This window comes from Sturnus vulgaris, chromosome W (genome assembly GCF_052056855.1).
Source record: "Sturnus vulgaris isolate bStuVul1 chromosome W, bStuVul1.hap1, whole genome shotgun sequence".
NCBI lineage: Eukaryota > Metazoa > Chordata > Aves > Passeriformes > Sturnidae > Sturnus > Sturnus vulgaris.
In genome coordinates this window covers 71379383-71401690 of record NC_142282.1, presented here as the reverse complement: position 1 = coordinate 71401690, position 22308 = coordinate 71379383, and the positions used below count along the sequence as shown (strand labels likewise).

General features: G+C 39.9%; 1 protein-coding gene across 6 annotated transcripts in view; it reads left to right on the top strand.

Moving 5' to 3' along the window:
- Window positions 1–10253: 10253 nt before the first annotated feature.
- The window catches only part of LOC148220385 (uncharacterized), a 97063-nt gene continuing 85008 nt past the window's right edge, over window positions 10254–22308 (top strand). For 2 of the 6 annotated variants that reach the window (XM_088155431.1, XM_088155430.1), the window contains exons 1-2: window positions 10254–10470; window positions 19908–20041. In XM_088155431.1, the coding sequence (XP_088011557.1) occupies window positions 10310–10470; window positions 19908–20041 (295 nt within the window). In that variant the 5' untranslated portion in view covers window positions 10254–10309. The remainder of the gene's footprint in view (window positions 10471–19907; window positions 20042–22308) is intronic. The other 4 variants (XM_088155428.1, XM_088155427.1, XM_088155432.1 and 1 more) reach the window with 3 other exon arrangements.

The window sequence follows — 22308 nt, the reverse complement described above, 5'->3', positions numbered from 1 at the left end:
TGGAGAATGTGATTGATAGAATATATTCTCTGCAACATGAGTCAAAGTTCAAACTGGGCAAAGATAAAACCATACTCTGCTCGGTTTTAGGAGCTTGTCTTACGGCAGCTATAGAAACTCGCTCTGAGCGCAGAAATGAGGAAAGAACAATTATAGACTCTCTACAAAATCTTGTTCAAATTTTGCAAAAACAATTAGATCAAGAAAGGAATGAGAACCATTTGTTGCGAGATGAAAATAATTTGTTAAAAGCTGCCTTAAGAGAAGAATGGGACGAAAATTCAAAGCATGCTGATTCACCAAAAGGAACACAGGAGAAGGAAGCTATTCACATTAATCCAATGTACTCTCCAAAAGACCCAATTTTGATGAAAAATTGTGGGGAACACTGCTGCTCCAACTTGAAACCTGTGATTAAAATAGAATATGATTATATCAGTGATGCACCCCCCGAGCAACCTTCTCCACAGGTTCTGGGCAGTGTACCAGAGCAAACTTCTCCACAAGTTCTGAATAATGCACCAAATCAATCTCCTGCACAGGCTCTGGGAGTTGAGCCAAAGCAGTACACCTGCACTGGGCTTTCCCAAGGGTCTGAACATTCCCCCACTTCGGCCCACCACACTTTAGCCCAGGAATTAGAAAAGATACCCAAACCTGACAATACAGCTGTCTATCAATACATTGATGATATTCTGGTGGGAGGGGATGAAATAAAAGTAGTGGGGGATACCCAACAAAAAATAATCTCTCATTTGGAAAACCCTGATTTGCAAATTTCCTCAGAGAAAATTCAAAAACCTTCTCAGGAGGTGAAGTTTTTGGGAATTTGGTGGAAAGGAAGTATGACATGTATTCCACCTGATATTCTAACCTCCCTGGATCAAATTAAATTGCCTGAATCCAGGAAAGATATCCAACAGGCTCTAGAATTATTAGTGTTCTGGAGAAAACACATCACAGTCACTATTGAGACCCCTCCCCCTGACGGGGTGGCCCAGAGATCCTCAGTTGGGAAGTGGTATGCCCAGATCAAACATTACTGTAACATCTTCTCAGTGATAGAAAGAGCTGTAAAAAATCTGGCAATACAAGAAACTGAGAGCTTGGCTAATAGCCATGACAAACCTGCCTTGGTAAGTAAAGTAGCCACTCCTTTCTCCCCTGAACAATCAGCAAATTCTTGTTTCACTGATGCTTCTGCCAAACGAGAGGGAAAGGTGGGGAAATACAGGGCAGTAGCCCTCCCCACTTCTGCTGGTGAACAAATTATTACTGAGGGAGAAGGCAGCTCTCAGACCGGTGAGCTGACAGTTGTTTGGAGTGTTTTCCAACTTGAGGTACAGAATATCTCTCTTGTTTACATCTACACTGACTCCTATGCTGTGTTTAAAGGAGGTACAGAGTGGCCTCCTTTTCAGCAGCAAAATGATTGGGAAGTTAACAGAATTCCAGTCCACGCTACACACTGGATAGTTCCATCATTTTAATCTCCTGCCTCCTGGAGGCAGACTCTGTTGTGTTTACTTTTCACAGAAGAACACCGAGGGACATGAAGAAGCACCCCCCTTAGTGTTGGATGACAAAAACAAGGTTTTTCCTCCTTTCATGATGACACAAGGTGATGATGTCGCAATAACTTGTAAATTAGCAACTGGATCCCTCACCGAACCTGCATACAGTTATGGCATAGGATCTCATGGCTGGACTTTATATTGCAAAACCCAAAATCAAGACTGTTGGCTAAACCTAACTGCTGTACAATTTTCCTATAAAATCATGTGTGGAAAAAATGATACAAAATACTGGGGAGAACTTGATGTTAATGTTGTAACACCTACTACCCAACCACCGGTTGTGCTAAGCCCTACGATTTTTCAATTTGGACCTTATGTAATTAGAAAAACTGGCCAACAACAAATATTGTTTAATCCGGCATGGTCTCTCAAACAAATCAAATTATTGATGCAAAATAATGTCTCAGAAGTCCAACCAGCTTGTTCACCCTTTCTACAGACTTCTTTTGAGGGATGGACAATCTGGCTGCGGAAACGAAATCCTTCTAAAAAACGAATGGCAAGAGACATAACCGGTGTTGTGGGAACAGGATTGGGAATTTTGAATAGCATCGATTCGGAAGTACTAATGAATAAATTGGCTACCACAGCTGGAGATGTAACCAAATTACAACAGCGCCTGCAAACAGCCTTAACAGCTTTGGGGACCCAACAGTGGTTGTTATCAAACACATTACCAAGTTGGGAAAAGGTAAACGTAAATGACCACAAATTGATAATCGATGCACTTGGTGCTACTCAAAATAACATCTCTTTGGCTCTCAGTTGTATCCAGGCCCAGTTGTGGATGCAGTCAGTTGCTGCCTTAATTATAAGAGAAGGTGAGGAAGGCACTTTTCCCACTGAAATCCGAAAAATAGTCTGGGACAGTGCCACTGATTTTGAAAAAGAATTCCAGTCCTGGTGGAACTTAGTAAATTTTACCTATGACCCCAGCACAAACACTGCCACAGCCTTTGTACTGACAATTCGTAATGCTTCAGTGCATTCAATATTCCCCATCAGTGCATTGGGGTTGAACCATGATGGAGCTATTCTCTATCCTTTCGAGCATAGGGAATGGGCCCGTCAAATTGGTGGGAGGTGGCAAACTGTCAATTTGGAAACTTGCATTGTCCGGGAACAACAAGGGTTTATCTGCGAAAGTAATGCAATCAGAGCTCAAGATAGCTGCTTGGACACAGAACAGAATGTTTGTAACTTGGAAATCCATCCAAATGAGATTCCTGAAACTGTATTAGTATATATAGGCAATGGATGTGCATGCTTTAGAACTGCTTGTGACAGTGTTTTTATAGAAAATTTGGTACTGAATACTAAAAATCATTCAAACTTTTGTGTCTGCAACTTTACTAGGATTTCAGGATGTGATTTTTCCTATGTAGCCCCAGTTACTTCTCACCATCTTTTGCAGTCAAATTACACACTGATCCACCATCTATTGCCCACTCCAATTGGAATGAACCTCTCTCTGGTGAAGCAATCGTTGCTCCACCAAGATCTGATCGAAATTTTGGAGAAGATTAAGAAAAACGGACAGAAAACTCTAATAGCCGTTCATCACAATGTGGAAAAAATACATCGTGTTTTAGAAAGAGTAAAGACAGATGCTGAACACAGGTGGTGGGATACTCTATTTGGGTGGTCACCTACTGCTACAGGTGTCCTGAACAAATTGTGTCATCCCACCATTGTTCTTTTGATTTTAGTTTTAATTGTTTTTGTTTTGTCAGCAATTCTATACATCATGACTTGGAGAATAACGAAACGATTAACACAATTGGCATCTGTGACAGATATACCCAGATCGGCTACTGTTGACATCCCCAGGGTTATTGACACAAGGTTTCAAATAAAATAAAAAATGAATATTTTCTTTTTTTTTTTATCTTCTAATTTCAATTAGAATTGTTTAATCAAAAACTTGCTTTAAAAATTTATTTATTTCTAATCAAAATTGAAAAAAATTTAAAGAATTGAACAAATTGTTTGAAGTCGTTAGCAATCAACAAAATTGAACATAATTAATCTGTTTTGTTTTCCCTTTTCTCCTTTTCCTTATCCTGTCCCTTATCTTTTTCCTACTTTCCTGTCTCTGTTTTCCGGGATATGCTACCAACTCGGACGAGTCCTGAAGACACCACAACTGAAGACTTCACTACGACTCTACAAAAGGGCGCTCTTGACGACGATCATGAGTCACGGGGTGGTGTAAGGGTCAGTCCGAACTTCCCCTCGATTTTGCCTCCTGACCGTCGCAAGGAGACCTCGAGGACCCCCACCCAGGCTGACTCCGAACAATGGTTTACTGGCCGGGCCAGGTGGATGCTCATGACTGTGTGCTGGTGTATTGTGTTCACTGGACCGTGCTGTCGTGGCACCAACCAGAGACTGTGTTGCATCAACTGAGGACTGCTTGTCCATACCTGTCTCCTGCAGCACCACACAATGGTCCATAAATCTTCCCACCTTTTGGCCAGAAGCCACTCACTTTGGAGAAGGACTATAAAAGAGGGACCCTCTGGAAAGGACCCTTTGAGATCTCTCCACTGATGAAGACCCCCTGGAGAAAACCCCTGAGATCTCCCCACGGACGAGGACTCGTCTATCGGATGACCCGCGAGGACGCCCGTCTCGTCTGTTGGTAGCTATTCTCCCATCCCTTCCTTTCCTTCCCCTTTCTTTATCCTATACCTCTCCCCTTTACCGTAACTGAATTGTTGGCATTTGATGAAATGCATTGCTGTTGTTGACTAAACTGATTTTCTGTTGTTGACTAAACTGATTTTGTCCCCTGCATTTTGCCTGTTTGCACCTTTGTGATCAAAAGAACCATCACGACCCCCGCTCTGCATTAATAGCGGATCGTGACAGCAGGGTCAGCACAAAAGACACAGACACTGGCTTAAGGAATAAGTGCAATTTACCATAATGCAAAACTGCAAAGAATTACAAAAGGATAACATAAGTAATGCACCTAATCATTACTACAAAAGAATGCCTATAGTGATGAAAAAAGATACATCACCAGTTACCCTAGTACTTAACTATCATCCAGGGCTTCACATCATTTGGGGGAAACTGTAACAGCAAAGAACTGGATAACCACTCCCAGTAACTGGGAAATCCTGCAGGTGCATCCGGGTACAGGGAAAGAGGCTTCTCTGACTTTGCTGTGAGAGGGTGTTGGGAGTTGAATTGTTCCCTTTTCTTTCTGTGGAATTTTCCCCATTGTTATGCTAAGTAGTTGTGGCTACACCTTAGGAGCAATAGTTTTCTCTCGCAGGAGGGTGGGGGATAAGGGGACACCGGAAAAGGAAAGATGGGACAGGGGTCTGGGCGCTTGCTCTCGCTCTCACACATGGCTCGTGGAGTGAGAGGAGGACGGCCCGTGCTCTGATCTAGCATCTTCCCCGCCGTCCCAGTGCAGACAGCCATGTTCCCTGCCGTCGAACACCGCTCTGCTCCTCTCCCACTGCATCCTACTACCTCCGGACACTGCTGAGCACCACGACCGACACCGTGAGGGGGGAGTCGCTCCTCCATCCCTCTCACACCTGGGCCGCTGCTGTCATCACTCCAGCACTCTTCGACTGCGCAGGACCTGCCCTGCTCCCACCACTAGTAACTGAGCGCAGGGAGAGAGGGAGCCTGTGGCCAAAAGGGAACTGGAACTGAGCTATACTGTTCTGTTTTGTTGTCAATTTTTATAGCTGTTGTTGTTTCTGCTGTTTGCCTTGTTAGATATCAGTAAAGAACTGATATTCCTATCCCCATATCTTCTGCCTGAAAGCCTCTGATTTGAAACTATAATAATTAGAATGGAGGGGGTTGCACTCTGCATCTCAGAAAAAGTGGTTCTCGCCTTTCCTTAGCAAAATACCTGTCTTTCAAACCGAGACAGAGGGTCCTGTTTTTATACTGTTGAATAATCATGCTACCCTAACTTCAAGTGCAGGAACATCTGGTTTCATTCTCCTATTGGGTTTCTCCCAAAGCCTGGCCAGGGCTCAAGGAGGAACCAAGGGAGTTGTCTTTGATCACAAGAATCACAAGGTTGGAAGAGACCTTCAAGATCATTGAGTCCAACCTGTTTCCTGACCCCTCAACTAAACCATGGCACCGAATGCCCCATCCATTCTTTTTTTAAACACATTCAGGGATGGTGACTCCACCACCTCCTTGGGCAGATCATTCCAGTGCTTTATCACTCTTTCAGTGAAAAACTTTTCCCTTATATCTAACCTATATTTCCCTTGATGCAGCTTAAGACTGTGACCTCTTGTTCTGTCAGTTGCTGCCTGGAGAAAGAGAACAACTCCCATCTGACTACAACTACCCTTCAGGAAGTTGTAGAGAGTGATAAGGTCGCCTCTGAGTCTCCTTTTCTCCAGGCTAAACAACCCCAGCTCCCTCAGCCGTTCCTCATAGGGCTTGTGTTCCTATACCCCTAAACAAGGCCAGATGTGGCCTTGTCCGGTTTCTAAATATGGAATGGTAAATACATGTTTTGCCAATGAGAGGATACATATATCATATTGCTAATAGCACTTTGTCAATGAGTGGATACATATAACATTTGGTTGGAAGATTCATCTAGAGGTCAAATTTGGCTCAGGGCCTGTTGTTCAGGCCTTGGTACTTCAGAGAGTCATAGAAAATAGAAGACAATTCAATTTCCATAGACTATAATATGTAGCAAAACAATGGTCTCACTAAAACAGTGGGGGAAAATGGTATTGCTCCCTGGTCTTGGTTAACACCTGTCCCCAAAGAATCTTCCTCATTATGTCTATAGCACCAGATCCACAATATCCAGCATTTCTCTCCCCAAAGTCCACGCCAAGACTAGGGAGGGGACAGGACAGCACTGTAGAGGTCTCAGCTCTGTTATACAAAATATAATACAACCACTGAAAGAGACACTGTCTCAGCGAGGGGATGTGCTGCCCATCCAACAGGTCCAGAACTCAAAAGACTGATGGACACCAGAGACGCAAAACACCAAAGGGCTTCTTTTTGTAATCTACTCTCCTGAGTCCATCGGTTTTTAGAAGTGAAATTACAGCTGCTTCTAAACTGCAGGAGACTGAAGCACTAACTCAACTTGCTCCTTGTCCTGGGGGTGACCAAAACAATCCTAAAGAGAAACTGAGCACAGAATTAAAGATTTAATTGACTACTGGAATGGCCAGACACAAAAATGGTAAAAGTCTTTAAACTCAAAAATTTAAGCCCTAGATAAAAATCCCAGTATGAACTCATCTTTCATGGCAGTTTATGCCATTTTGTATTTTTAACTTTTATTGATCATCCCAATTCTGTCTGACTGTCTTTTAAACCCTCTATGGCAGCTATTGCATTTTGCTGAATTCTAACCAAATTTGTCAAGAGATTAAGGATCTCAAATAAAGGAAGTCATCACGAGTTTAATGCAAATCAGTTCTTGGGTGCAGTGTCCACACTGATCAAAAGACTTCAACAGGAACTTAACGACTCTATTCAGAGGGTGGTAAAACACTGGCACAGGTTGCCCAGAGAAGCTGTGGCTACCCCATCTCTGGAAGTGTTCAAGGCCACGTTGAATGGAGCACTGAGCAACCTGGTCTAATGGAAGGTTCCCTGGTCATGGCAGGGGGTTTGGAATAGAATGATCTTTAAGGTTCCTCCCAACCCCAACCATTCTATGATTCTATGTCTCTTGAGCCTGATGTATGGGCTTAGTACCAAAAACATCCTCCTCTGTCAGCTGCCTCTTGGTAAAGTGGTACTCGGGCATCAAAAGTGGTAAGGCTGATGGCGTTTATACATGCTGGGACCTCCCGGGGTAGGAAAAGGGATCAGAAAAGGACCCCAGTGAAGGTGACTGTGATCTCGAGGCACAGGCTTGTAGGATGTAAGTCTATAAGAAAGCGGACTTAATCAGTTATGCTTCTCTCAGAACAATTGTTCCACCAGACAAGTAACAAAATTAGTAATTAAGAAGATTCACAACCTGAGAGAATTAGTACCTCTGATCTATAATAAACCTATTAGAAAGCTCAAGGGCAGATTGTGCTGCCACAGAAAAAGTCAACAGAGATTTTAGTGCCCTGTCCTTACTAAATCCTCACCTAAGCTAGGTTAAAAAATAGCAATCAGATGGGTTGAATATTGATTTCAAGACCGTTATTATAGTAGAAAGCACTGAAAAAATTTAGCAATGTTACATATTTCTTAAGGTAGGTTCTTTCCCAGGATACTGAATTTACAGATACAAGCAAGAAACCAGCAGAACTAATCTATACATTAATGAAACTCACTGTGCATCATTACAAAGCAGTTACTCTGAGACAACAGGAATTATATTTATAGTGGTTTGTAGTGATACTAATAGTTTTGTTAACATTATCTACTTTGCCATAAACATAAAAAGAATTATCCATAATAGTGGTAGTTATGGTAGCATCGTAAAAATTGCTGGCTTTCTGCCATTCTAATTCTCTCTTCAATCATCTACAATTTTCAACCTTTTTCTCACCTATTAGGTTGTGACTTTTCAGTGGACATCCACACACTAGTATTTTGCAAGAAGGATACAGGGAATCTGATGGGGGAAATATTTTACTCAGTACAGGGAAAAATATTTTTTAAATTATTTTACTTTATATAAGAGCTACTGAGTCAAAATTTGATCTGGAAAAAATTCTGCTCCCTTAGCAGACCAGACAGCACGGATGGGCTCCATCAAGGAGAAGAGCAATGGGTGATGGTCAACTATGACAATGACTTCTGGGGAAGCCTGCTCTGATTTTACTTCTCCCCCTGCATCCTGTTAAGGGCTGTTAGGACAGGCTTAACTCTGTTCTGGTGCACTGCAAGTTGTTCAAATAATCCATGAAAGAATTTAAAAGGATCAGAGCAAAACAGAGATGAAATTTGGGAGCACAGGCTCAGGGGATTTTGGAGGGATTTTGAGGTGAGGCTGAACACAAGCAACCTTCAAAATCCATTTTGTCAGTTCAAGTCTAGGGTATGGAAGGTTTTAAAAGCTGAAATATTCATGTTTGTAACCTTAAGTCTTTCAGTACCAAGATACAAAGTTCTTTAACACCTAAGCAAGACTGCAGTTAGATTCTTAATACTGATCACTCACATGCATAGTTTTCAGTCTCATTTTCTCCAGTAAATTTAACTTTTAAAGAGAACTTGAACTGTTACTCCAGATAAAATCAATTTAATTGGTATAAATTCCCAGTCAAGTTATAACAAAATTTGTCCCAAAATGTATCCTTTCACCCGGTGTGCAAGAGGCTAATCCACACACTGAGCCGAAGTATTTGATTTATTTACAGTCCTATGCAGAAAGGGGGGGCTGGGTGGCAAATGCACAAAGCCAGCATAACTATCAAAATTTTTAACTATTTATACATTTCAGCAAACAAAGGAATTACTGTTCATTGGCTACAAGTTACATACTTCTCTTATTAATTAGTATTCTATCTTATATTGGTTAATGATTCTCTCCCTTCCCATGCTGATTAGTCCGCATGCTCAGTCTCTCTTCTTTTGGGTTGGTGGTCCATGAGTTGCTGATTGCAATCTCTCCCTGGTACAATTACCTTTTACCCAGTCTGTGCTGATTTCAGCACAGTTGCTGAGTTGAGTTTATTAAGTTCTTCTTTATCTTGGGAGTTCTGCCAAAAGTCCTAATGGCCCATAAATGCTGCATTCTTTGTGTCCACTATCAGTGGTACATCCTTTTTATGAAACTTTGTTAACCTCCCCTTAGGTCTAAGATCATTGAAGCATGTCAAGCCCTAAACCTTAACAAGGCAATTCTACCAACAAGTGATTTTTCTCTCCAACACCTGGACATCAAAAGCATTAACAACTTATTCCATTACAGCTCTTCTTATTTAAACATAGAGCAAGTTTTCAAGGGTTTACTCCCTAGGGTAATTAAACTGCCTCTTATTGAACTTGGCTTCCAAAAGAGCATTTAAATGGGGAATCTGTTTTTCCTTCCATTTCCTGTGGGCATGTTTTAATTTGCTGGCAGAGCATTCAGTGAATTTCATGCCAAATCGATTAACAGAGCTAAACATGACCTATTAAAGATGAGGTTTTGTACCTAGACTCTTTGGTATTCCAGTTTTTAAATAAGAAGCCTTTTGCTTTGCTAAAGGACAAGGAAACCAGTTAACAAGGTACTCAGGCCCTGTTCGTGCAAGAATTAGTCAGGCACTCGCAGCTGCGCCTTCCTCACGTATGATGGAACTATCTAACCATTCTGCGTTGCGGAGTCCGGGCCGTCGTGCTTGCTTCCTCCGCTATGCGACCTCCTGGTGGCAGGATCTATGATCCAGTCCCGTAGCAGCCTGGGGCGGGTAGCGCGTATGAAGGGAGGCCGAGGGAGGGGGGGAGGACACGGTCCCGCCCTGGTAGTGGCGGCCTGGGTAGCTCCTTGGGAAACCGGAGGGTAGAGAGGTTTTTTTTTCCCCCTCCCTTCTTGCAGGGGAACTCGGAGTCCCGTCGGCGAGGAGCGAGGATGCCCGCTCCACCGTGAGCCCCAGCTAGCACGGGAAGAACGGCTGCCCGCCCAGAAACACCTCCAGGGAGCAGTCGAGTCTGCCGCTAGAGCGCCGGCATGTTAGGACGCTCTGGCAGGCTCCACGCACGTCTCTCTGTCGTCGGGCCCGCCTCTCCGGCTGTGTGGCACTCGTGAGCGGAGCAGTCGTACAGGCTCCGCCATGATGAACAGTGGAGGGATCGGGGTGCCGCTAGGCTTCCCCTTGGGCCCCACGTCTGTCATCCAGATCACGAACCTCTCCTCGGCTGTGACCAGTGAGCAGATGCGGACTCTCTTCAGCTTCCTGGGAGATATCGAGGAGCTGCGCCTCTATCCCCCGGAGTAAGCAGGGTCTGCGTCGGCCCTCAGAGCAATATTTAGGATGAGGAAGAGGCTTAGAGGGGTCTAGCGGATGGAGGGAAAGGAAGAGGCAGAAGGTCCTATGTGGCGTCTTGAGTGTGGGCATCAGTCTCCCGCACGTGGGTGTGTGTCCGTCACGTGGTCTCACCCCTTTGTATGGGGCAGGAACGTTAGGGGAAAGGGGCTATGCCTGGACCTAAGATGGTTGCCTCGGTCCGGAGGAGGGGAGCAGTCGCGGTATCTCTGGAGCGGCCTGTAGAAACACGGCGAGTTTTGTGTTCTCGTGGTGGCGATCAGAGCCGCGGTTACCCGGTGGCGGCTCTCGGCACTGAGTCATAGCCTGACAAGACGCGTGCTCGCAGGGTGCCCTGAAGCGCTTCCTAGGTACAGGTCTCGTTTTCCCCGTTTTCCTGAAAACCTGTTTTCTATGCCCCACCTTTCTCTTCGTTCGGATTCATCCCAAGGGGAGGGAGAGGGGGCGAGGGCGGGTGGGAAGGCCCCAGGCCTGACCCCCGCCCGGCTAGCTGGCAGGCCGGCCGCGCCACTCGGGCTATGCGTGCCGGCGAGACCAGCTCTTTTTGTTCGAACGGCTGTTTTCTCCCGCGAGAAAGGGCCACTCGAACATAAGTCAGCATAGCTGTTAACAGAGGAACGGTACCTGGCCTGTGCTTAGAAATGTTTCCGATAGGACGTTTGCAGTAAGTGAAAGTTAATAAGGGACATTACACGTTTCTCTAAATTGTAGCTGTCCTCATTATGTCAACTACATGCAAGGGATCCACTCAAATGAGAGATAATATTGTTATTTTGCGAACCTCAGTGTTTCTTCCAAGCAGATGGAACAGAAGAGGAAAATAAATATTTTTTTTCTTAACACATCTGTTGTACTAGGAAGTGAATGGCAGACCGGCCCTTTCAAACCAATTATATATATATATATATATATATAAATGAAAATTAAATAGAAATATCAGAAAGGGGCAGGGGGAATCATTCACATTCAAACTTCAATTTTAATACAAAGAAGAAGGAATAAAATTTCATTATTAAAAAACTAGCAAAAGAAGATGGTATTTGTCCATTTTAATGTGTTAGTAGATTATACTTAACTAGCTTTGGATGAGGAACTTTAAGAAAAATTAAATGTGATTAAACATATATAAAGTATGTATAGTAGGCATCCATTCATGTCATGATAAAACAGCTTTACCTAGTTTTAAACACTCTAATAGATTTATGGTGATTTTTGCACAGTTTTCTAGGTTTTTATTTTGGACTTGTTCCACAATACACTTAATACACTTATCTGAGAATAGAATCATAGAATGGCTTGAGTTGGAAGGGACCTTAGAGATCATCTAGTTCCAAGCCCCCTGCCATGGGCAGGGACACCTTTCATTAGACCAGGTTCCTCAAAGCCATATCCAATATGGCCTTGAACACTTCCAGGGATGGGGCATCCACAACTTCTCTGGGCAACCTGTTGCAGTGCCTCGCCACCCTCACAGTAAAGAATTTCTTCGTAATATCTAATATAAAGCTACACTTTTTCAGTTTGAACCTATTACCCCTTGTCCTGTCACTATATGCACTTGTAAAAAGTCCAGCCTTCTTGTAGGCCCCCTTTAGGTACTGAAAAGTTGCTATAAAATCTCCACGATGTCTTTTTTCTCCAGGCTGAACAGCCCCAGCTCTCTCAGCCTGTCTTCATAGAAGAGGTGTTCCAGCCCTCTGATCCCCTTCATGGTCCTCCTCTGGACTCTTTCCAACAGGCCTATGTCCTTCCTATGCTGGGGACCCCAGAGCTGGATGCAGTACTCCAGGTGGGGTCTCACAAGAGCAGAGAGGGAGAATCACCTCCCTCAATCTGCTGGACATGCTCCTTTTGATGCAGCCCAGGATACAGTTGGCTTTCTGGGCTGCAAGCACACATTGCCAGGTAAAGCAATGTGATGAAACAAAGTGGTATGTTGCACTGTGTAGAATTGTAGCCTGTTTTCTCTCTTATTCTGTATTCCAAATGTTCAGCATACACACAAAATATTTTTATTTAGTCAAGCATGAGTTTGTAGAGTACGATGAAGTGTTCTCTTCAGTATGCATAATTTTATTTATTAAAAAAATGGGCATTCAAGTTAAGAGATTTTCTGTCATATTTGTAATCCCTTTGCCTTTGCTGGGCATGTTTATTTCTAATAGATATGAACTTGTAGTTCTGTTGATGCTCAACATTAAACAGAATATATAGACATCTATATGTATATGTACATGTGTATATACACTCAATAAATCATATAAAGTCTCCTTTTTCTAATTCAGCATTATGATCTTTCCAAATAAATGTATAAATTTTCTTTCACCTCTTCGAAATCAGTCATGTTTGTCAGCCTTCTACTTTTTCCCTTAATCTGCTGAAGTCTAATACTTAAAAACTTATATTAAATACTCAGTAGTGTTATTTTTTTTTTTTTTTGCTTGAAAGGAAATAGATCTCATTCTGGTATTTGTGAATTAACTTGGTCAAGGACATGGACCTTTTTGAAGTATTGATCTTGGTAATTTAATTTATTTTTGAAATATTTTTCCCCATTCTTGGAAGATGCAGTATTAAATGTTTAGCTTTGGATTATCTTTTTCTTCCTAATTCTCTGATATTTTGCTCTGTCAGAGCAATCCAAGAGATTTATAGAAGTGGTGAATTTGATCAGGTTATCATTTCAAATTCATAGGAAATTCCTTTGATAACACTGTTCCACTATAGTTAATTGTGCAGCACCCTACTGCTGACTTGAATGAAAAAGAAGAAGGAGGAGATTTATGACTTACTGAGGAGTGAGGATGATGTATCTTGTACCTATAGACTCTTCAATGATTGTAGAACAAAGTATAGGGCTGTGCTATGAACTGGCATCATAAGAGAAAAGTTACTTTTCAGCAATTTTCTACATTTTCCCAGTCTCCTGTTATTGTTTCTAAAAGTGGGATTCATCACCCAGTATGCAGTAAGACAATCTCACACACAGAGACAAGGTATTTATTTCATATTTGCACAAAGGTGGGTGCTGGGTGGTAAATCCACAGAGCAGAGAACTTGACCGTTATTTATACGATGTTAATCTAATATATTCCACCTATCTACTACATATTCAATATTTACTACTCTACTATTGGTTGCTCATAAAAGGGCTGATTGCATAAGGTATTTTGTAATTCATTATTAGCTACTGCACATTCTTGGGGCTCTTTCATTTGAATTGGGGGTCGTTTGGTGGTCGTGATCCTCCCCCTGACAGAATTACCTTTTACCCAGTTGGACCTGCTTTCAGTACAGCTGATGAGTTGTCTTTGTTAGTTTCTTCTTATCTTGGGCAAATGTCCTTTTGCTATGTAAATTCTGCATGCTTCTTGTCCATTATCAGTAACCTCCCCCTAGGTCTGTGGCCCTCAAACCATGTCAAGCCCCAAACCCCAACAAGGCGATTCTATTGACAAGTAACCCATCAAAGACATCACTGTCCTTAACAAATCCCTTGGTTTTATAGGGTGCAACAGAGAATTTATTTAAAATCTAACAGGAAATCTCAATTGTTGAATATAATTGCTTTAAATAGAAAACATTAATGTTAGATTAGTTCACTTAAAGTTCTTGTAAGGATGCACAATGTGGAGAAGAGAGAGAAACCACCTCAGTTTTTTAATGCATTAAATAAAAGGCAGGTTCTTTAAGATGACTCTTCAGTATTTCTAGTGAGCTTCCTGAACCCAGTGACTTTTCCCAGTAATCAATATCTTAAGACTGGGGTTTTAAAGTAGCAGTTTCTGACAAAGTCCTTTATTTTGTATACTGAATTGATTGGGATGATTTTTATGAATGTTGAGCTAAATCATACTATGCTCTTTGGTAGTTTGTCACTTCGTGTTTTATCTTCATTCATCAAAGCCCTTCAGTTTCTTCGGTCACTGCTAATCAGACATCCCATTAAGAAGGATGGATTTCATATCTGTCATTTTCCTGAAAGCCTAGTTCTCTGTGAGGAAGTGTCTCTCTCGTTAAAGGTTTTCACACTTTAAGCGGTTGCCAGTAAATGCTACTTTATTATTATTGTTATTTTCTGAAGAGGTCTGTGTGAACTGTGAATAAGCTGCTTTCAGATTCAGCATTGAGGGCATAGGAAACTCTTGGTACTGAAGTTTCCATATGGTCATCATTCTGATTTTAGCTACTTGTCAGTGAGCCTTCATTGACACTGAAAACAATATTTCTTTTTATTGAAAAGCTATGAATGTATATCATATTTCAGTAGGCCATAATGCTTGTTACTGTTGGCTGTTTGTATTTACCTGTTTTCTTACAAGAAAAATTTAAATTTGACTTGACTGTACAGCTATATACTGTTCTGGTCTCTGGAAGGCTTTCCATTGAAATTTTAATCTAAAACTTGAAAGCACCTATTCGATGAATAACATCACTAAACAAGTTATGTGGAGGTGAGGTTTGTTTTTTTGTTTTTTTTTTTTTTAATCCACTCATTTTACTCTTAAGTAATTTGTATTTGATTATCAAATCTTAAAGAGACTAGCTGAGTTTATATTTTATCATGTTGCAATTGTCTGCTGTATTGCTTTAAATTTGGTGTCAAACACTTGCCCAAGGAACTTTGACTTCATGAGATTTTTAACCATTTCCTTGTAAGACCTGTCTCTTATAGACTGCTGTAAGTAGCTTTCAGTGCTCAAAGACCTCTTTTATTCCATTTCAATACTACTGCCAAACATTTTGGTCACCTCTTCTTCCCTGTCCCATAAACAGAGCTTTAGCCTCGAGAAGAAGTATGTTCAGAGAATTTGTGTTTTTTCTTTTCCTAACTGCTCAGAAATGAAAGTAATGGATGCTTGTAAAATCCTTCCAGAAAATAGGATTTCTATGTTGTTGACTTTTTTTATTTACTTGCACATATAATATTTTCCCTTTTGCTTACATCTTGAGGAAAATAGGAGGACTGAACTGCAGGTTTCTAATTTTACCAAATGAGATCTGTTTTCTGAAGCTAAAGACTTAAATATCATAAAGAAAAGTTAAAGATGTGTATGAAAATCACTTGGAAAATTATTGTTAGATAGGGTGAAGCAATTAACAAGAACAGAAGATAATATTACAGTCGCAGCCTCAGTAAGAGAATTTATGTCCTACGAGTTGTCACTACATCAGGGCCTTGGTGTGGATTTGCCACTTGTGTGTAGAAGAGGGTGGCTTTAGTGGGGCTTCTGTCATCTTCAGTGATATTTTGTCATCAAAGTCTGAGGAAAAACTCCTGACATTTTGAATATCGATGTGTACAGTCCTGATTTAGGTAGAGATCTAACTTCTCATGTTGAGAATGGAGAATTGCTGTGATTGTTTAACAAGTGCTCCTCAGTTTGCCATTTGCAAAACCATGCTTTTGCGTTAGATTTGTCACCCAGTTGATATCTGTGTTTCAGAGAAGCCTTTAAAATTACATTTGTAGTGATAAGCCTTCAAATGTGGCTGTAAGAGGATTTTTGGTTAGTTAATTATTGAAAAGCTTTATGGAAATTGAATTTTTGCAGAATGAATTGTTTGAAAGCAGGGAGACGCAAAATGTCTGCATCAGGTGATGAAAGCCCTGCTATAATACTGTTTGCTTCTGGGTGTTCTGGAGTTGTCTTGGAAGCTAATACACACGAGTGTTTCTTGGATATTGTTATATCCTGCAGTGGCTGCAGTATAGATAAGGCCTTTGAGATAAAATACACAGAGCCTTATTTAAATGTGATCTGCACAATTATTCCAGAACATCTTATTTTGACAGGTTGTTCATTTCTGTTGTCTTCTCCACCATCACTGCCCTGAGAAAATTTCGACCCTTAGAGGGATGTTTTTTAGCCTTTTATTTGATTTTTCACTGTAGATTTCTGAATAGGTCATTCTTAAGTTTTTGGTTGGTTTTTGTTCTGTTGGAGGATGGATATTACTGTCTCCCTACAAAGGAAAAGAAAAACGGTAGAAACATCTGAATACTGTTTATATCTTTATTTCCTTTTTGAATTTTCTTGCATTTCTAAAGAATCTGGATTATAGTAACCTTAAATCAGAGATGTAGGACTTCCTTTTTTGCATCGGTGCTTTGTAACCATAGAAAGAAGGCTATGACTCTACCTCAGTTCAGCCTTGAAAAGGATTGGCAAAAAAAATTCAAAAACGGGATTAAAACAGAATAGGACTTTTCTGCTTTAAGAAAGACTTCTTACGAAGCCTACTGGGGAAGTTTAGGAGGCCCACTTTGTAAAAGAAGAGGACTCAGCCACTGTGACACTTTTTAGAATTTTAGAATTTTTGGATCTTAATTGTCTCCCTCAATGTAGATGCAGCACTGATGTGTTTTCAGCAGAGGTGGTCTCCTTATTAGAGAATTTTTTCTTTTCATCACTTCTCCAATGAATCTCATGAGTAGCTTAACTTTCAGAAAACACTTTGTAGCAAGGCTTTTTTTTAGAGCCTTGTTGCAGTAGTATTTTTATGTTAATATTTTTTAACCTACTTCTCAGATAGCTTTTGTGATTGAAATCCAGGACATACAGAGCTCTGTAGTTGCTGGAATTTATAATGTTTATTTATGGAGCCTGTAACTGCCTGGAACAGAATTATCTTTTTGAGTTACCAATGAAAGCAATAAAGAAAAAAGCTAAGAGATGTTAGAAGTTTGAACCAGAGAATCTTCAATGGAGGCTTCAACCATTTGGGTTGTAACACTGGCATATGTATTTAATAACAAACAAACCCCAAACAACAAGTAAAAAACTAAAAGACCCTCCCTCTCAAACTTATCCACACAGGCCTCTGTCCCCCCCAACCCAAAACAAACAAAAAACCTGTGGCCATTAAAAAGAAAAATCTTTGTGATGAGCAAAGTCTGGCTCTTTAGAATATGTAATATTACAAGTTCCATGCAAACATTTCTTCTGAGTACTAATATAGTCATAGCTCTGTCAGCTCTGATGGAAAGTGTCCTGAATCACGACTTTACAGATGGCTCAATAGCCATTTTTATACATTTATTTCCTTCCTGAATGTGAAAGCTTGAAACTGGGAAAACATTGTCCACTACAGACAGACTAATGGACAGAAGAAATGTAGTAATCTTGCAATGTTTTTATAAATTGCATAAGGTTGACTTTCATATTTATGTTTCTCCCCCTCCCTGTTTATTTTTCTTCCTCAATGTCTCTGTTTTCACAGAATTTTCCATCATAAATGTTTCTGATTGCCATTCTGAAGTTGACCAGCTCTCTAGATATTTTATCTAGATGTTACCTTTCTGGTTAACCAGAAACATACCAATCTGCCTGCCTCAGACTAAGTTCTAGGTTAATTTACGCAATTAATATAATGAAATAATGTGCCTAAAACTGGTGAGATTTTATTTAAATACTAAAGCTTAATTAATTCCATACAACAACTTCGGGAGTACCTGCTTGGAATTGGAGGGTCTGCAAAATGGATTAGACTAAACTTGGACTCCTAGTACTTCTGAAAGTTGACAAGTGTTATATTTGAGAGGGTCAAGATTAAACAGTTCAGGCAGTGTATTTTCTATTATTTACTACTTTTCTATAAGATAGGGTTTTTTTTTAAATGGAACTTGCTGATATTTCAGCAATATCCTTTTTTATTCTGTCTTTGAAGGTTTTACTTGTACTTACTTCATATAAAGAAATAAACTAATTGTGTAAAGAGTATAAATCTTGATTAGGGAATACATCTTTTAAAGCAAACTTTGTTTTTGATCAAGATTACAAAGTTTGCATATTGTGCTTTCTGATCTATCTGTTGGTGTACTTTCTAATGGAAAAGCAAGTTACCCAGCATACGTATTTTTAATTTCCTTCTTTATTCTAGTCTAATAGTGAATTCTTCCTACCTCCCTCAGTGTTATCCTGTACCACACTATGCCAAACATAAGATGATAAAAAGGATTTTTGTTACATTAGTGAACTAAGACGTAACAATTGTAAGAATTCTCAAGAATGTGTTTTTATCTTAATATGATTTAACAAAATTTCTTTTGTGAAGGCCTAAGAAAGAGTATCAGTTAATATGGGCTAATATCCAAATGATCCACTAAAAAGGACTGGGCTTATTATCATAGAATTATGGAATACCCTGAGTTGGAAGGGATCCACAAGGTTCATCAAAGTCCAGCTCCCAGCCTGTAGCCGTGGAAAGGGGTTTTAACCCTTTAAGTGCGGCGGAAATAAGATGCACAGCTACATGGTCGTCTTTCATGACAGGAAGAGACAAGTTTATTCAGAAACACACTTGGTTTTATAGCATGACTCGCAACTCCAAGAGTAGAGAAAAGGTGATTGGTTCAGAGAGAAGACACCCCATGCCCAGGGCCTGGTCATGCACCGTAACAGGTGTTCTATCTTTGTTATGAATTCCTTTTTATTTTGACCAAATTATCTCCCTGAGAGAAATTCTCCCTAGCCTTGAGCTGGACCAGCTTATCGGCTGGGAACAGAGCTGAGAAGCTCCGGCCTGGAATATTTTCCAGGCTGTAATTTTCTTGCTTTCTCAATATGTGTCCCTACACCAGCCCTGCACAGCACCATCCCAAGAATCGCACGATGTACCTGAGAGTATTGATCAAATGCTTCTTGAACTCTGTCAGTCTCGGCGCTGTGACTACTTCCCTGGGGAGCCTGTTCCAGTGCCTGACCACCCTCTGGGTGAAAATCCTTTTCCTAATATATAACCTTAACCTCCTCTGGCACGACTTCAAGCCATTCCCTCAGGTCCTGTCACTGGTCACCACAGAGGAGTGAGTAGTGTCTGCCCCTCCTCCTCATAAGGAAGTCATAGACTATGATGAGATCCCCCCTCAGTCTTCTTCAGGCTGAAGAGAAAAGTGACTTCAGCTGCTCCTTATACAGCTTCCCCTCAAGGCCCTGCACCATCTTATTGGCCCTCCGTTGGACACTGATGTTTTTAAACAAGGTTTATTTGGAGGATAAAAGATAAACGATGAATTATTTACTCAACAAATGTGTCCTGTAAATATGCTATTTACAATAGCAACGTGATTTTGTTTAGCAAGATTTGTAAAGAAAATCAACCTTGTTAATTTGTGCTTTTGGCTTCTGTAAGTTTCCATTAAAAAGAAGGAGGGGCTATAATATGAGTTTTTAAATGACAAGGCAAATTAGTAAATTTGTAAATGTTGTAAAAATTAGGAAATTTTAAAGTAGGCAAATTAGTAAATTTCTACACTTGTTTTTTGGGTAACTTTTCCAGGAAATCTAACTTTTTTTTTTTAATTAAGAAATAATAGTTGAAAATATATGCATACATTTATTTAATATGGCTAATTGTTGTTTTTTTTCCTTTTATCTTGCAGCAACGCACCTCTTACTTTTTCCTCCAAAGTATGTTATATTAAGTTTCGTGAAGCTTCAAGTGTTGGTGTGGCCCAGCATCTAACTAACACGGTTTTTATTGACAGAGCTTTGATAGTTGTGCCCTGCGCAGAAGGTTGGTATTTTAGACATTCTTCTGTAATGTTGGTCTTAGTCCTGTCTGCTAATTGTTTTAAGCTTTCTATCTAAAAAGGCAGTGCTCTGTTATTTTATTTTATTTCTGTAAAAAAAAGCCTTGAAACAAAATTTAAAATCAAATGAAGAAACCAAATTATCTAGATTAAATTGAAATCCAGCATTAAAAAAAAAGTTGATTTAAATTAGGATAGTTCACTTTTCCACAGTTATTACATATTTTGTGGGAAAAGAAGGTAAAATAATACTCTTCATTATAGTTTGTATTGGCAAGCTTATTCCCAAAGTTCTCTCTGAAGTCAATGAAGCACTGCAAAGATAAAGCAGTTTCCTGGCACTGTGATAACACTGCAGTATGGATCTTAATGTGTTGCCCTTGGTATGGTGTTTTGGTTTTGGGGTTTTTTTTAAGATAGTAATTATTTTTCAGTTTTTTTTAGACCAAGTTCCAATTTTGTCTTGTAGATGTTATATATGCATTTGACTATTTGAGATTAATCTAGTCTTATGTATTTTGCATTTGTGATGATAATTGCTGTTTGAATATAAATATTTACCTTCTAATTTTATTTTAAAAAGTTTCAATTTTTCTTTCTTGTTCCTGAGGAAAATATTACTTTGTGTGCAATAAAAAGGCTTTCTTATGCATACGGGTACTCCTCTTTGATTTTAGATAACTTTAAAAATGCAGTCAACTGTACAGAATGCTTCTAGTGTAAAATATTTTTACAACTCTTAGTAAAGTGCTTGTTGAATACTAAATTTACAAGTGTTTCTTTAACTAGCTTTGAGGTCCTTCTTTTACATATGTGTTGAATATGAGGTAGTTCTTTTTGTTAGTATACTATCCCAGATTTAAATGCAGTTCTATGAAGCATGGCTACTTACTGTAGGCAGATCACTGGAGTTAGGCAGAGCCCCATTGACTTCATTGTGATAATTGTGGGAATTGAGCATTTGCCCATTTGGATCTGAATTGCCTCTTTGGAGTGGAGTATTCCAGTTGATGGAGTAAAGATAACTTCACATGGTAGCTGTTTTGGCATGAACAAAAATATTTAGAAAGATTGATCCATAAACTGCAGCAAGTCCAGAAATATCTGCTATTAACAGGACTTTTATAAATGCAATAGTCAAGTTTTGGTTCAAAAAATACTGTTGACTTCTTGGAGTTTGTTAACAGTGGTCCCAGAGTGCCATTTTTTGGCATGTTTGCCACATCATCATCTAGATAGTATCAGATTAGTGCTGCAGCAATGATGGTCTGGGGTTTTCCTAGCAAACTCTGACAAGACTTAAAAATTTCATAGACTCTTAGATGACCTTCAGTATACTGTCTATTCTTGTAGCCTTGTTAACATGGGCATGTTGAAAAGTCTTTGTGAAGCCTAGATTTTTAGTTGCTTTTATGGTTTGTTTGGGGGGGACTTTTGGGTTTTCTTCTTGGAACTTGTTCTTAAACCACAAAGAGGATATTGTTATATCTACTTGAAGCTTTGTAGAGGCTTTGGATAGGCAAAATGTATCACAACAGCGTCCTTATTGAAAAATTGCCCTTAAGTAATTGACTGCAAATTCTTCAGAATCTTATTTTTATGTTTAATTGAAAAGACCTTAACACTGGTTCAGTACTGCCAGAGAGGAAAGATTGCTACCTAATGAATGAACAACACTTTCTGGCATTTTTCTTGAGATCACTGCATAATGTGATATGACAACAGGCAGGTAGAGCTACGTTTTTCTGTCTCTTGATGGTAGAAAATGAGGGGAAGGAGAATAAAATCAAAGTTCTGAGAAATCTTGTTCCAACCCTGTTTGTAGCTGACTTATTAGGCATTTCTCAGAAAATGTGTTACAGAAAACCTGTCACTGTTCCAGACCATTCTGTACCTCACAGAGATTTATATATAATTTGGTGAACGAGTGATTGGGTTGTGAGGTCAATTTCTATTTTCAAGTCAGAATGCTGTTTCCATGTAACTTTCTAACAGAATCACTAATTTTAATTTGCAAAGATGTGAATTCATATAGGTTTAACTTTCTGAGACCATAGTGCAACATTTTTAATTCACCATGTGTAATTGTTAAAGAAATCAGTGGAGTGTATAATGGGCTTTAAAAATAACAATGGCTATATTCTACTGAAAGGTTAAATTATATCGGTGGGCAACAGTGCCAGCAATAAAATGTTTCATGTGCTGAATCAAACATATAGGAGGGGTAAAATGAAACTCTGAAAACTTGGTT